The sequence below is a fragment of the Capricornis sumatraensis genome, chromosome 8 (genome assembly GCF_032405125.1).
Source record: "Capricornis sumatraensis isolate serow.1 chromosome 8, serow.2, whole genome shotgun sequence".
In the NCBI taxonomy this organism is placed as follows: Eukaryota; Metazoa; Chordata; class Mammalia; order Artiodactyla; family Bovidae; genus Capricornis; species Capricornis sumatraensis.
This window is the reverse complement of record NC_091076.1, coordinates 23,840,332-23,856,328: the sequence shown is the minus strand read 5'-3', so window position 1 is coordinate 23,856,328 and position 15,997 is coordinate 23,840,332. Positions and strand designations below refer to the sequence as shown.

The window sequence follows — 15,997 nt, the reverse complement described above, 5'->3', positions numbered from 1 at the left end:
AGTGTCAAACCTGAATCTGGTGGCTCAGAGTGTAAAGAATCTGCCTCCAATGCAGAAGACCCCGGTTTGATCCCTGGGTTGTGAAGATCCCCTGCAGAAGGAAATGACAATCCACTCCAGTGTTCTTGCCTGGGAAATCCTGTGGACAGAGGACCCTGGAGGGCTACAGTCCACTGGGTCACAAAGAGTTGGACACAACTGAGCGACTAACACTTTATATATGTTTTTTTCCTATACATACAAACCTATGATAAAGTTTAACTTATAAACTGGTCACAGTAAGAGATCAACAATAACTAATAATAAAACAGAACAATAATAATAATATGCTGTAACAAACGTTATATGAATGTGGTCGCCCTCTTGATCTTAAAATATTTTACTGCACAATTTAATGACTTTTCCATCCTAATTAAACACTTATCACACACTATGGTCATAGCTTTTGTAGTTTGAGGTGTGGCAACAAAACGAGTATAAATTTATTTTTCTTTCTTCATAGTTTCTTGCGTATACGATTCATTATCAGTAACCTCGATACAGAACTGATTTTTTTCTTAAGTTGAGAACTTTAACTTTATCATTTAAAGGAAGCACTTTATGGCTTCACTATGGCTTATCTGTATTGGCAACATCACTTCTCTTGAGCTTTGGGTCCTTACTGAGTAAAAGAAAGGTTTCTTGAACATAAACACTGTATTCTTGGGACCAGACAGAGCTCGAGATTTCATCACACTACTCAGAAAGGCTGGCTGTTTAAAACTTAGGAATGATCTGTTTCTGGAATTTTTCATTTAATAGTTTCAGACCAAGGTTGGCCTGTGGGTGACTGAAACCACAGAACTGAAACCACTGAAAATGAAACTGCAGATAAGGGCGGAACTACTGTAGTTCTCTCTCGGTTAAGAGAACATTGGAAAAAAACAACCTTGCTCTAATGGGAGATACTGAGTTTTTGATGTTAATATGAAAACAGTGAGTGAAAATCAAACCATTATTTACATTTCATCCTTTAACACTTGATATGTTTAATATTTCAATTCAATCGTTGCTAACCTGGAAACAACTTCCGTGTAATTAAGATTACTTGGTTAATGTCTTCTGGATTTCTAGCCAGAAATGTCTAGTGACTCCAGAATTGCTTGTCAGGTGCAATTACAGTGTCTCACATTAGAGATTCTTTTACAACAAATTCAGAGCACTGGTGACTGGCATCTCCTGCCATGGGAGCCCATTTAATATTTTCTAACAGCTCATTCCACATTCATTGTGATGCTTACAGTTTCTACTTGGAGAACTTATTTTCAATCATTTGTATTGATAGGCAGGAAGTGAAGGCCAGAGAAGAAAGAAAATAATAAATCCATTATGAAAAATACTACTTAACTTCTGAAATACAGCTTTATTAATAGCATTATTATTATTTGTTTTAGTGCATTATTTATTCTCTGGTTCTTACCAAAAGGACTTAAGGTGGCTTACAAGAAAAATCATAAACATCTGGTAGGTAAAACATAAAAGGAAACAAAATAAAATCAGCAAAAAGAAGAATGAAACTATGTTATAAAATTTAACACAGTTTCTATGATAAATTTACCTATTTTTTCCCTTACCATTAGGAAATCTAGAGATTAGCAGAATCAAAATAAGTTATATATACCTTATTATTTCCAATGGAAAGGCAAGTTTATTGCTACCTGAATTTAAATGAAAATTCTAATCAGCTTACTTATAACAGACAAATCAATCAATATTGTTGTTTTAGAAAAACATGTAGTACCACATTTAAACTTGACTGTTTTTGTCTTACTGTCTTTTTGTTTCCTTTTTTCTTTAAAAACTAAAGCTGATTTTTGTAGGGGCTAATGAGACACGATTCAAGTTCATAGCCTTCCAGTCATCTAATAATACAAGAATGTCTGGATTCCAAAGGAATGTGTACACAAGGAAAATATTAAAATCAAACCAGACTACACATGAGATAGATCTTACCTTAAATATTACTCAAGTTAGAGTTTTGGTGTTGAGTGGAAGTAAATTGGAGGTTATACTCTACAGAAAGGATATTGAGTTCTGATACTCTGTATTAAGCTGGGCTTGCTTAAATTTTTTTTCCATTCTCCCTTCCTTTTAGATATATATGGAAATACTTTTAACTGAGATTGTGAGAAACAAAATATGTTCTCTGAACTCTTTCAAAGATTTAACGAGGGAGGAAATGTTTGGGGAAGAATGGCAGTTCTGGCAGGGAATCCAGGCAGCCCAAGAATAAGACTGATGTCAGTAGTTCCTCTAGTAATTATATTTCATTATAAACACAGGAAAATATGAAAGCAGACATGGCTTTAAAACTTGGTGAGGTTAAGTGGTAGATCCATTCAGAGCACATTTGATTTCAACATGCCTTGGAAGCTACGGAAGAGAATTAGTCCTGAGAAATGGAGACTCCAACTTTGTCCAGCAAAGCTTGAGCTTTTCTCAGTTTTTCCTCAGAGTGAAGCTTCTCTTGGGAAATGCATTCCTCAGAGCTGATTTAACAGCCTGATTTCTCAGGCTGTAGATCAATGGGTTCAGCATGGGGGTTACATGGTTATTCAATATCTGGATTATAGCACCAAGTAAGGCACTGGGATTGGGCTGTAGATAGATGATGATGACTGGCCCATAAGCACAGAGAATTGCAGTCACGTGTGCACTGCAGGTGGAGAATGCTCGCTTCCTGCCCTCTGCTGAGCGAATTTTTGATATGGCAATCCCAATGCGGGTGTAGGAAACAAGAATGAGAAAAAAGCAAATGAGAGACAAAAGGCCAACATTTGTAAAACCTACCCTCTGGGCTAGAGATGTATCCCCACAGGCTAGAGGTAAGATGGCAGGTATGTCACAGAAGTAATAGCTCACCTTGTTAGAGCCACAGTAGGACAGCTGGAAGGTGAGGGACGTTAGGATAATGGCATGGATACAGCCGCCCATCCAGGTGCCTGTGGCCAAGATGGTGCAGACTCTGTGATTCATTATGACCATGTATCTCAGAGGAAAGCATATGGCAACAAAGCGGTCATAGGCCATCACTGTGTATAGGAAACACTCAGTACATCCCAAGAAGTGGTAGAAGAAGAGCTGGGTAGCACAACCCTGAAAAGAGATACCTTGACTCAGCCCTGAAAGGTATGACAGCATCTTGGGAGCAGTTGTTGATGAGAAACCTAGGTCGAACACGGAGAGATTTGCCAAGAAAAAGTACATGGGTGTATGAAGCCGAGAGGAAGAGATGATAGCCAAAAGGATGAGCATGTTTCCCAAGACAGTGCACAAATATAATGATGAGAACAGGGAAAAAAGCACAGTCTCTAGGCCCTCTGTCTCAGGGATTCCCAGCAGGATGTATTCAGTCACCACTGTGTGATTTCTCATGTTTTTGGGAAGATCAGCTCTTGGGTGTCTGTGAAAAGAAATCTGTGGTTAAAGCGAATACATATGTGAATTGGCTGTGTTTAAGACAATGAAATGGAAATGGAGCAAATATTCTCAATGTAAACAGACTAGTGCTTCCCTTTAGAATTGCTTTGATTGGCCCGCTTCTCTGCATGCTGAATCTCTCTTTGCAGTGCAGTTTCTACTTGCAGTCTCACCAAGAAATTCTTACATGACAACTCTCCTATCTTCCATGCTTCATATACACTGTTAAATTGTATTAATTTTGAATGCTGCTCTGTGATTTTAAAAGGACTAATTTAAAGATGCAAGAGGGTCCTATCCACATTTCCTATATTCACCTAAGACAACTAGGTAACTTTAAATGTCCAAAATCATTTATGATCATATAAGTCACATATGGGCTTTCCTGGAGGCTCAGATGGTAAAGAATCTGCCTGTCATGCAGGTTTGATCCGTGGGTCAGGAAGATCCTCTGGAGAAGGGAATGGCTATCATTCCTGTATTCCTGCCTGGAGAATTTCATGGATAGAGGAGCCTGGTGGTCTACAGTCCATGGGGTCAGAAAGAGTCAAACAGGACTGAACAACTAACGCCTTCACTTTTAGGGGCTTTCCAGGTGACACTAGTAAGGAACCCACCTGCCACTGCAGGAGACAGAAGAGACCTGGGTTTGATTCCTGGGTTGGGAAGATCCCCTGGAGGAGGACACATGAGCCCACTCCAGTATTCTTTCCTGGAGAATCCTATGGACAGAGGAGCCTGGTGGGCTACAGTTCAGAGGGTCTCAAGAGTCGGACACGACTGAGGTGATTAGCATGCACGCATGCAAGCCACACATACAAAAGACAGACTCTTTCCCACATTATCTCCCTGGGTATGAGGGTCAACAATGAGAAGCCAGCCAAAAGAGGGGTCTTTAACAGCCTTTAAAGAACAGAAAATTACATTAACAGGACTCATATGCTCTGGATTTTAGCACACATCTTTAAGCAATAGCCTCCATTTCAGTCTCCAAAACCTGTAATAGTCTAACCAGATCCAGGCTAAAAAGCATTCTACTTTTATGGCAGTAGAAGACATAGGGGTAGGTATAGTAGAGACTCCTTTCCAATTTCCATCTTTTGAACATTTCTCATATTTTTTCAACTTGTTCTAACTTTTTCAGCACAGTAAGCTCTTTAAATCATACATTAACCCATGAATTCTACTGCCTAAGACCCCACCTAGCTCTAGCTCTGTCTTTATTATTTTATTTTAATGGTCATGACAGGAAGGAGAGGGTGAGAGCCAAAATTTTTTTAAATGAAGGATAAATCTGGGCACTTACAAGGCAAACAGAACATAACTGACTGGTGGTATTGAATTGAATGTTACTTTGCTTTCCTTCTCTGGAAGAAGGAAGTAACCCTGTCCTGTGAAATTCCCTTCAACTTGCAGTCTGTTGATATATCTTCAGAATTGCCTTTTTCAATAACTTTCAAATAGAATGTCAAAATCTGAGTGTGATTTTCACTTTTATAGTAATTTATGTCTGATCTAGGAACTGCAATAAATACCAAACACGGGAGATAGTAAGTAGCCTTGGTCTTCCTTTGGGTATTAATCCCCCAAGTCAGGGTTCTTATTAAGCAAGGGAGAAATTAACTGCTTGATATAATTAGACCTTACCAATGAAACCTAAAGAGAAACAGAGAGGAGGAAACTGATTAAAGAGGAAATCTTTTATGGTTTCCTTATAAAATATACTTCAGTGAATAATCATTTAAAACTTCATTTGGCACATATATCACATTTATAGATATATTTACTGGTTTTTCATGTGTATGTGTTGTTTTAATCAATAAATTATTTTACTATTTGTGATAATAGTATTGATTTATTGCAAGCAACAGTAACTGGGTTAGCTCAGAAAATTAAAGAAATTGTTGAAAAACTAGGCTCATGGAAGGATAGGAATTAGGGCAGCTCCTCAGCAGTAAGAACTTGTGGTGCATCCTCTGGGCCCTGCCAGCAGGTGATTCAGCCTCAGCTGCCCATTACTTCTGGGAGCCTCAGATTCAAATCTGATTTTCTTGGCTGAATCTCATGCCCACCTCTGTGGCCAGGATACAGGGTACAGTGGGACAGAAATGAGCAGTCCTCCAAAGGGTAGGGAAAATAGAGGCTTAAGCTAGGAGAAAAGGGAGGAAGAAACATGCTAAGAGGTGGAAAAGAATTTTAAGCTATAATTTGAAGTATGTGTTTTATTATACTTGGCACTTAGGTAGTTACGTTATTCTAAGTACATCTGGAATTTCTACTTAAAAAGTAAACAATATTTTTATTGCACATCTAACTGATGCTAAAAGGATGTCAAAGTTAATGATTCTACCATCCTATTTATCTCTGATTATCTTTAATGCTTTGAAGCATGGTGATCGACTTGAAAAAACTGTACAGACTGTCCAAATAAAAAAGATGGTAACAATGCCTTTGACTAGGGAATATACACCATTAAATTGACCTTGATGAGTAACCATGTATTTAGGGTTAGAATTAGAGTCAGGAGAGGGCTTCCCTAGTGGCTCAGATGGCAAAGAAACTGCCTACAATGCAGGAGACCTGGATTCAATCCCTGGGTTGGAAAGATCTGGAGAAGGGCATGGCTACCAATTCCATTATTCTTGCCTGGAGAATTCAATGGGACAGAGGAGCGTCATGCAGACTCGAGTCATGGGGTCGCAAAGAGCCAGACTTGATTGAGCCACTGTCACTTTCACTAGAGTGAGGAAGGCTAGGAAGAAAAAATAAATAGAAAATGGAAAAGGCATTGAATAACTGGAGGGAAAGAAAGGAAGTATAAGAAGGAGGGGTGCTTGGAGGGCTTAAAGCAAGAATAAGAGATAATATGGGAATATTCTCATATATCAGAGATGATGAAAGAAAAAAAGCTGAAGTAAGAGGTTTTGGTGTGTTTATGTAAAAGGTCAAATATGTATTTTAAGAATTTCAGCAAAATTGCTATATTGAGTATAGCTGCATGATGATTTGAGGTGGAATCCTTATCCTATCCACAAAAAGACTGTAAATTTACAGAAATGTACACAACATCCCTAAGACTTGTTTTACCTCTGTAATGTGATCTAGCACTTTTTTGTAGATAGACTAGGTAATACTTGTGAAGAAAGTGCATTACACTGTGTCTGGTAGTGAGTTAGGACACAAATGATAACTCCAGGAAGACTCCCCTGAAGCCTGCCTTATGCTGGGTTTCTGACTCTTCTCTGCCTACACCAGACTGAGGTATTCAACAAAGTAACAGTGATTTAAGAGTGGGTTCAAGAGTAGATGAAGTTATAAGAAAAAGGAGTGAACTAGAAAACTCAAAAATCCCAGGATATGTGAGAATCAGATAAGGAGGCTTCTTTGTATTTATTTTTGAAAAAGTTTTTATTTTATATTGGAGTATAGTTGATTAACATTGTTGTGATAGTTTCAGGTGAACAGCAAAGGGACTCAGCCATGCATATACATGTTTTCATTCTCCCCCAAACTTTTGTCCCGTTCAGGCTACCACCTAACATTGAGCAGAGTTCCCTGTGCTATACAGTAGATTATCCATTTAAAATATAGCAATGTGTACATGTCCTTCCCAAAGGAGCTTCATTTTTAAATGGTGGAAAAGCAATATAAAGCATAACATTTACCATCTTAACCATTTTAAGTATACAGTTTAGTAGTATTATATGTATTCATTCTACAGTGCAACCAAACTTCAGAACATTTTCATCTTGCAAAAGGAAACTATATATATTAAACAACAATCTATCTTCCTCTTCCCCAGCCCCTGGGAATCACCTTCCTACCTTCTTATCTGTCGTCTAACTACTCTAAACACCCAGTATAGCTGGAATCCTACAGTATCTGTCTTTTTGTAGCTGCTTATTTCACTTAACATAATCTCCTCAAGGTTCATCCATCTAGTAGCATCCAATTGGGTCAATTTCCTTCCTTTTTAAAGTGGGAATAATATTTCATGTATGTATATACCACATTTTGACTATTCATTTATTGTTAATGGACATGAAGAGCTCTCACCTCTTACCTGTCTATTGTGAATAATGCTGCTTTGAACATGCCATTCATATTAAATATGAATATTCAGATCCCTTTTGGATCTATACTCAAAAGTATAATTGGTGAATCATAGGGTAATGTTAGTTTTAAATTTATATTGAGGAATCTCCACACTGTTTTCTATAGTGGCGGTACCATTTTATAGTTTCCACAAACAGCGCACAATGGTTCCAATTTCTCCACATTTCCCCCTCACCTTTTTTTTTAGTAGAAGCCATTTTAATGGCTGTGAGTGACATCTTATTGTGAATTTGATTTGCATTTACCTAGCAGAGTGTCTTTTAAGTCCTTTACACCATTTTAAATCAAGTTACTTGTTTTTTTAAAATTTATTTTTAATTGAAGGAATATTGCTTTACAATATTGTGTTGGTTTCTGCCATACATCAACATGCATCAGCCATAGGTATACATATGTTCTCTCCCTCTTGAGCCTCCTTCCTCTCTCCCTCCCCATCCTGTCCCTCTAGGTTGTCACAGAGCATCTTTCTGAGCTCCCTGAATCATACAGCAAATTGTCACTGTCTGTATATTTCACCCATGATAATGTATATGTTTCCATGCTATTCCCTCCATTCGTCCCACCACTCATTCCCCACCTCTGTGTCAATGAGTCTGTTCTCTATGTCTGCATCTCCATTGCTGCCCTGCAAATAGGTTCGTCAGTACCAGCTTTCTAGATTCCATATATTCTCATGAATATATGAGATGCATTTTTCTCTGAGTTACTTCACTGTGTAGAATAGGCTCTAGGTTCATCCATCTCATTAGAACTGTCTCAAAGTCATTCTTTTTATGGTTGAGTAATATTCTGTTGTATATATGTAACACAGCTTCTTTATCCATTCATCTGTTGATGGACATAAAGACTGCTTCCATGTGCTATTGTAAATTGTGCTGCAATGAATATTTCAGAACTTGTGTTTTTTTTTTTTTTTCAATTATGGTTTTCACAGGGAATATGCCCAGTAGTGGAACTGTTGGATCATATGGTAATTTTATTCATAATTTTAAAGGAATCTCCATACTGCCCTATAGTGTATCCATATCAGTTTACATTCCCACGAACAGTACAAGAGGGTTCCCTTTACTCCACATTCCTCCAAGCCTTCACTGTTATAGATCTTTTGATGATGGCCATTCTGACCAGTGTATGATATCTCATTGTAGTTTTGATTTGCATTTCTCTAATAATGAGTGATGTTGAGCATTTTTTCATGTGTTTATTAGCCACCTGTATGTATTCTTTGGAAAAATGTCTGTTGAGGTTTTCTGCCCACTTTTTGGAATCAGGTTCTTTGTTTTTTTTGTTGTGTTGTTGATGGAGTGAGATTTTTTTTTTAATTTTAATTTTTACTTTATTTTACTTTACAATACTGTATTGGTTTTGCCATACATTGACATGAATCCACCACGGGTGTACATGAGTTCCCAAACATGAACCCCTCTCCCACCTCCCTCCCCATAATATCTCTCTGGGTCATCCCCGTGCACCAGCCCCAAGCATGCTGTATCCTGCATTGGACATAGACTGGCGATTCGATTCTTACATAATAGTATACGTGTTTCAATGCCATTCTCCCAAATCATCCCACCCTCTCTCTCGCCCTCTGAGTCCAAAAGTCCGCTATACACATTTTAAGAACTGGTGTTTGCTTGTGTGTGTGAGCATGTATGTTTTAAGTAAAATTTTTTGTTGTGTGCTATACTAAAGTATTAGATAGAGGAAAGATTGAAACTGATTTAACTGTTTTGCAATGCCAGCCATCACAACACTGATTTGAGAATTGAGGAAAAGTGGTTAGAGTTCATTCAGATTTGGTTTTCACATTTCCTCAACTTTAAGAGGATATGTATTTATTTCAGTGTACGTGGTTGTTCTGTTTCCCAGTTATTGAAATTATGTTTATGTTCATCATAAATAAAAATGCAATTACATCAGATTTAAAAGGTTAAGTGATACCCATTCATTCACTTAAGAAACTCATGTATAGCACTTACTAGATCATTGAGCCGTGTCCTGTGGATACAACAGTGAATAAGACAAATGTGAGGAAGCATTTTCTATGATCTACTTATTCATTTAAAAGGGAGTGGAGTTTGGAGGAGAGTGATACGTATATATGAATGGCTGAGTCCCTTTGCTGTTCACCTGAAATTATCACAACATAGTTGACTGGCTATACTCCAACAAAAAATGAAAAAAAAATTAAAATAAAGCAAACAAAAAAGAAGAAATAGGTTATCTTATGTGCAGAGAAGAAATAGGGACACAGGTATAGAATAGATATATGGCTACCAAGTCGAAAATGGGGAGTGGTGGTGGGATGAATTGGGAGGTTGGGACTGACATATAAATACTATTGATATTATGTGCAAGATATATAACTGATAGGAACCCACACTGTAGCACAAGGAACTCTACTCAGTGCCCTGCGGTGACCTAAATGGGAAGGAAATCCAAAAAAGAAGGGATATACGAGTGGATATAAAGAACCCACCTGCCAACGGAGGAGATACAGGAGACATGGGTTTGATCCCTGGGTTAGGAAGATCCCCTGGAATAGGAAATGGCAACCCACTCCAGTATTCTTGTCTGGAGAAGCCCATGGACAGAGGAGCCTTGTAGGTTATAGTCCATGGGGTTGCAAAGAGTCGGACATGACTGATGCAGCTTAGCACATGCATGGGTATGGCTGATTAATTTAAGGTACAGAAGAAATGAACACAACATTGTAAAAAATCTATACTACAATAATTTTTTTTAAAAAAAGAAGAAATAGGAGAATGGTGTTACAAGACAATAAATCTAAAATCCTTCACAAAACTCATAATTTAGTCCAGAGCAGTAAATACTACATTATAGAATATCCTTTTTAGTGAGCTTTTCACCTCCTTGTTCCTTAAAGAATAGATTAATGAGTTCAGCATGGGTGAGACAATATTATTTAATATTTGCACTGTGGCACTGAGAAAAGGGTTGGGTGTGGGCTGCAGATAGATGATGATTACAGGTCCATAGGCACAGAGAATGGCAGTGAGGTGGGCACTGCAGGTAGAGAAAGCTTTCTGCCTGCCCTCTGCAGAACGGATCCTCAAAATGGCAATCCCAATGCGTGTGTAGGAGGCACAAATACTCAACCAAAGTGTTAAAGCCAGAAAGCCAACATTAGTGGAACTCACTCTCTGGGCCAGGGAGCTATCAGCACAAGCCAGGGGTAAGACAGCAGGAATGTCACAGAAGAAGTGGTCCAATCTATTGGGGCCACAGTAGGGTAGCTGAAAGGTAAAAGATGTCAGGATAGTGGCATGAAGACAAGCTACCAACCAGGCTGCCATGACCAAACCAACACAGACTCCAGGTCTCATGATGAGCATATACCTCAGTGGGTGACAGATGGCAACAAAGCGATCATAAGCCATCACAGAATAGAGGCAGCCTTCCGTAGAACCCAGGAAATGATAGAAGAAGAGCTGAACAGCACATCCCTTATAAGATATGGCTCGGCTCTGGCCAGAGAGATAGAATAGCATCTTGGGACAGGTGACAGAGGGGAACAGTGTGTCCAAAATCGATAGGAGCCCCAAGAAGAAGTACATGGGAGTGTGAAGGGTTGAGGAGGAGACAATTGCTAGAAGAATGAGCAAATTTCCCAGCAGGGTGAAGAGGTAAATAAATAAGAAGATGAGAAGGAGCACAGTCTCCAGTCCCTCTGTCTGAGGTATTCCCAGTAGGATGAACTCACTCAGCTCTGTGTGATTCCTCATGTTCTTGGGAGGAAGGTCTAGGGGAGACAAAAGACAGGAAAGCATGACTGTGGAAGCTGTGACAGACACAATAGACAGAATACCAATACATTCATCGTCACTCTGAATCCAAAAAGAAATCAATCCTCAATATTCACTGGAAGGACTGTTGCTGAAGCTGAAAAATTGTGGCCATCTGATCTGAAGAGCCAACTTATTGGAAAAGAACCTGATGCTGGGAAAGATTGAAGGAAAAAGAGGAGGGTGGCAGAGAGTGAGATGGTTAGATAGTATCAATGACTCAATAGACTTGAACAAATTTTGGGAGATAGTGGAGGGTAGAGGAGACAGTCATGCTACAGTCTATGGGATGGCATAAGAGTCAGACATGACTTAGTGACACTAACAACTAGAATCTTTGTTTAAACACCAAGATGATGTTGAGGTTAATTAGAAATTCTACCAAGGACATTGAGGGGCTAGGAAGTACTTTTCTGATGGCTCAGTTGTATTGAATTCACCTGCAGTGCAGGAGAAGTGGGAGACTTGAGTTCGATTCCTGGGTCTGGAAGATCCCCTGGAGAAGGAAATGGCAACCCATTCCAGTATTCCTACTGGGAAAATCCTACACACACTGAAGCCTAGCAGGCTATAGTCTATGGGGTAACGAAAGGGTCAGATAGGACTAAACTACAACAACTTTATGGCAGTAGACAGCCCAGGAGTACGCATATTAGAGACTCCTTTCCAATTTTCATTTTTGAACACATCTCATATCTTTTCCAAATTGCTTTAATTTTCCAAAACAGTGAAGTCATCGAATCATAGATCAATCCATGAATTTCACTGCCTAAAACCTTATTTAGCTCTAGTTCTGTTCTTACTTTATTTTATTTTGGTGATTATTATGGGTGGGAGAGGGTGAGAGTCAATAATTTTTAAAAAATATAGCACAAAATTTGGGAACTAACAAGGCAAAGAGGGAACATAACTGACTGGTGCTATTTGAGTTGAATGTCACTTTTCTTTCCTACTGCAGGAAAAGGAAGCAGTCTTGTCCTGCTGAATTTTCATCCGCTTGCAGTCTGCTGGTAGACCTCCAGAATTCTTCTCTTTTCCCATCACTTTCAAACGGAATGTCAAAAATCTCAGTGTGCTTTTCTTTCTTGCAATATAATTTCCTTTTTGACTCTAAGAACTGCAATAATTTCCAAACAAGCTTTAAGTAACCTTGGTCTTCCTTTGGGTGTTAATCTCCTAAGTCAGAGAGCCTAAAAGCAAGGAAGCAATTAACTGCTTGGTATAATTACACCTTAGCAACAAGACAGAAAGAGAAGGAAACTGATTAAAGATGAAATCTTTCATGATTATCTTTGTAAAATACACTTCAGTAGAATAATAATATAATTTAAAAATTCATTTGGCACATATATCACATATTTATAGGTACATTTATGCATTTACTGCTTTTTCATGTGTATGTGTTGTTTTAATTAATGAATTATGTTATTTTGGGGCTTCCCTGGTGGGTCAGATGGTAAAGAATCCACCTTCAGTGCAGGAGACCCCAAGTTTGATTCCTGGGTTGGGATTTCCTCTGGAGAATGGAATGGCAACACACTCCATTATCCTTGCCTGGAAAATCCAATGGACAGAGGATCCTGATGCCTATAGTGCATGGAGTTGCAAAGAGTCGGACACTACTGAGCAACTAACACATACATATATACATACATATTATTTTGGTACTTGTGTCAATAGGATTGATTTACTGCAAGAAATAGTAACTGTGGTAGCTTAGAAAACTAAACAAATTGATGAAAAACTGGGCTCATGGAAGGCTAGGAACTAGGGCAGCTCCTCAGCAGTAAGAACTTGTGGTGCATCCTCAGGGCCCTGCCAGCAGCTGATTCAGACTCAACCATCCATTGCTTCTGGGAGTCTCAGATTCAAATCTGATTTTTTGGGCTGAGTCTCATGCCCAGCTCTGTGGCCAGGTTACGGGTACAATGGAATAGAGTTGGGCAGTCCTCCAAAGGGTAGAGGAAATAAAGGCCTAAGCCAGGAGAAAATGGGGAAGAAACATTCTAAGAGGTCATATAGAATTTTAAGCTATAATTTGAAATTTATTTTTTATAGTAAGTGGCATCTTAGTCGTATTTAGGTAGCTACATTATTCCAGATACATCTGGAATTTCAATTTGAAAAGTAAACAATAGTTTTGTTGCACATCTAACTAATGATAAAAGGTTATTAAAGTGAGTATTGCTACCATCCTATTTATCCTTGATTATATTTAATACTTTGAAGCATGGAGACTGACTTGAAAAAAACTGTACAGTCTGTCCAAATAAAGAAGATGATAACCATACCTTTAACTACAAAGCTGTTGCTTTTGTTCAGTCACTCAGGTGTGTCCAACTCTTTGTGACCCCATGGACTGCAGCACGCCAGACCTCCCTGTCCCTCATGATCTCCCAGAGTTTGCCAAAGTTCATGTCCATTGCATTCGTGTTGCCATCCAGCCATCTCACCCTTTGTTGACACCTTCTCTTGACCTCAGTATTTTCCAGCATCAGGAACTTTTCCAAAAATTGGCAGTTTGCATCAGGTAACCAAAATACTGGAGCTTCAGCTTCACCATCAGTCCTTCCAATGTGTATTCAGGGTTGATTTCGTTTAAGACTGATTGATTTGATCTCCTTGCTGTCCAAGGGACTCTCACGAGTTTTCTCTAGCACCAGAGTTTGAAGGCATCATTTCTTTGGCACTCTGGCTTCTTTCTGGTCCAGCTCTCAAACCATATGTGACCACTGGGAAGACCATAGCCTTGACTATACGGATCTTTGTCAGTAGAATCGAGCCTAGGATGTAAACACCATTAAATTGACCTTGGTCTGTAAGGGTATATTCAGGGTTAAGGTTAAAATTAGGGTTAGGAAGGCTTGGAAGGAAAATTAAATAAAAAAGATAAGACATTGAGTAATGTGGGGAAAAGATAAGGAGACTCCTTGCATGGTTCGAGGACAGGAATAAGAGATAATATGAGGTATTGAAAGGAAAAACAAAGTGAGGTAAGATGTTTTGGGGTGTGTGTGTGTGTGTGTGTGTGTGTGTGTGTGTGTGTGTGTATGTGTATGTGCTGTGTGTATGTGTACTCAGTCACTGACTCTTTTTGACTCCATGGACTGTAGCCCACCAGACTCCTCTGTCCATGGAATTTCCAAGGCAAGAATACTGGAGTGAGTTGCAATTTCCTCCTCCAGCGGATATTCCTGACCCAGAGACAAAACCTGCATCTTCTGCACTGCAGGTGGAATCTTTACCACTGAACTGTAGGGAAGCCTTGGTGTATGTATGTAAATGGTCAAATACTTACTTTCAAAATTTTTGCAAAATTGCTATTGAGGATAGCTACAAACGGATTTGAGATGGAATTCTAAATCTATTTACAAAAACCTGTGAAATTCACAGAAATTTATCCAGCATCCCTAAGCCTTGTTTCACCTTAAGTAAAATAATCTCAGCATTTTTTCAGGTAAACTAGATAATACTTGTAAAGCAATCACATTTCACTGTCTGGTAAGGAGTAAGGGCACTAATGATAACTCCAGGCATACCCCAGTGGAGCCTACCTTAGACTAGATTTTTCTCTGCCCACACCAAACACCAGACTGAGGTATTCAGCAATTCCACAGTGATTTGAGTGGGTTCAAGAGTAGATGAACTTATAATAAAAAAGAGAGAACTAGCAAACTCAAAAATCCCAGGATATGTGAGAACCAGATAAGGAGGCTTCTTTTTATTTATTTTTAAAATGTTTTTAACTTTTTTTTTATATTGGAGTATAGTTGATTAATAATGTTGTGATAGTTTCAGGTGAATAGCAAAAGGACTCAGCCATACCTGTACATGTATCCATTCTCCACCAAATTCCCCTCCTGTCCAGGCTGCCACATAACATTGAGGAGACTTCCCTGTGCTATGCAGTAGATTATCCATTTTAAATGCAGCAGTGTGTACATGTCTATTCCAAAGGAGCCTCATTTTTAAATAGTGGAAAAGCAGTACAAAACATTAAATTTATCATCTTAACCATTTAGAGTATACAGTTCAGTAGTCCTATGTATATTCATGCTATAGCACAACCAAACTTCAGGACTTTTTCACCTTGCAGAAGGAAACTATATACATTAAACAACAGTCTCTCTTTCCCTGGGTCTTTCCTGGTGGTTCAGACAGTAAAGAAGTCTCTGGCTGTAATGTGGGAGACCCAGGTTCAATTCCTGGGTTGGGAAGATCCTCTGGAGAAGGGAATGGCAACCCACTCGAGTATTCTTGCCTGGAGAATTCCATGGACAGAGGGGCCTGGTGGGCTACAGTCTCTGGTGTCACAAAGAGTTGGACACCAGGAGTGAGTAACAAACATATCTTCTTCTCTCCCAGCCCCTGGCAAACAAATTCCTACCTTCTTATCTGTCATCTAACTACTCTAAACACCCCATATAGCTGGAATTCTACAGTATTTCTTTTTGTGGTTGCTTATTTCACTTAACATAGTCTCCTCAAGCTTCATCCATCTAGTAGCATCCATCCAGAGTCAATTTCCTTCCTTTATTTTTTAAAATTAATTTATTTTTTATTGAAGGATAATTGCTTTACAGAATTTTGTTGTTTTCTGTCAAACCCTCAGCATG

At 38.8% G+C, this 15,997-nt stretch overlaps 2 protein-coding genes across 2 annotated transcripts; both read right to left on the bottom strand.

The window, feature by feature from the left end:
• Positions 1 to 2,478: 2,478 nt before the first annotated feature.
• Positions 2,479 to 3,414, bottom strand: LOC138084060 (putative olfactory receptor 10D4). Its single transcript, XM_068978138.1, has one exon. The coding sequence runs from the start codon at positions 3,412 to 3,414 to the stop codon at positions 2,479 to 2,481; it is 936 nt and encodes a 311-aa protein (XP_068834239.1).
• Positions 3,415 to 10,388: 6,974 nt separating this feature from the next.
• On the bottom strand, positions 10,389 to 11,321 carry LOC138083496 (olfactory receptor 10N1-like). The gene has a single exon (XM_068977350.1). It carries the CDS (start codon positions 11,319 to 11,321, stop codon positions 10,389 to 10,391), a length of 933 nt encoding a protein of 310 aa, XP_068833451.1.
• Between the last annotated feature and the right edge of the window lie 4,676 nt (positions 11,322 to 15,997).

Coding starts and splice junctions, on each gene's coding strand:
- LOC138084060 (XM_068978138.1), bottom strand. CDS start 3,414: ATGAGAAATCACACAGTGGTGACTGAATACATCCTGCTGGGAATCCCT.
- LOC138083496 (XM_068977350.1), bottom strand. CDS start 11,321: ATGAGGAATCACACAGAGCTGAGTGAGTTCATCCTACTGGGAATACCT.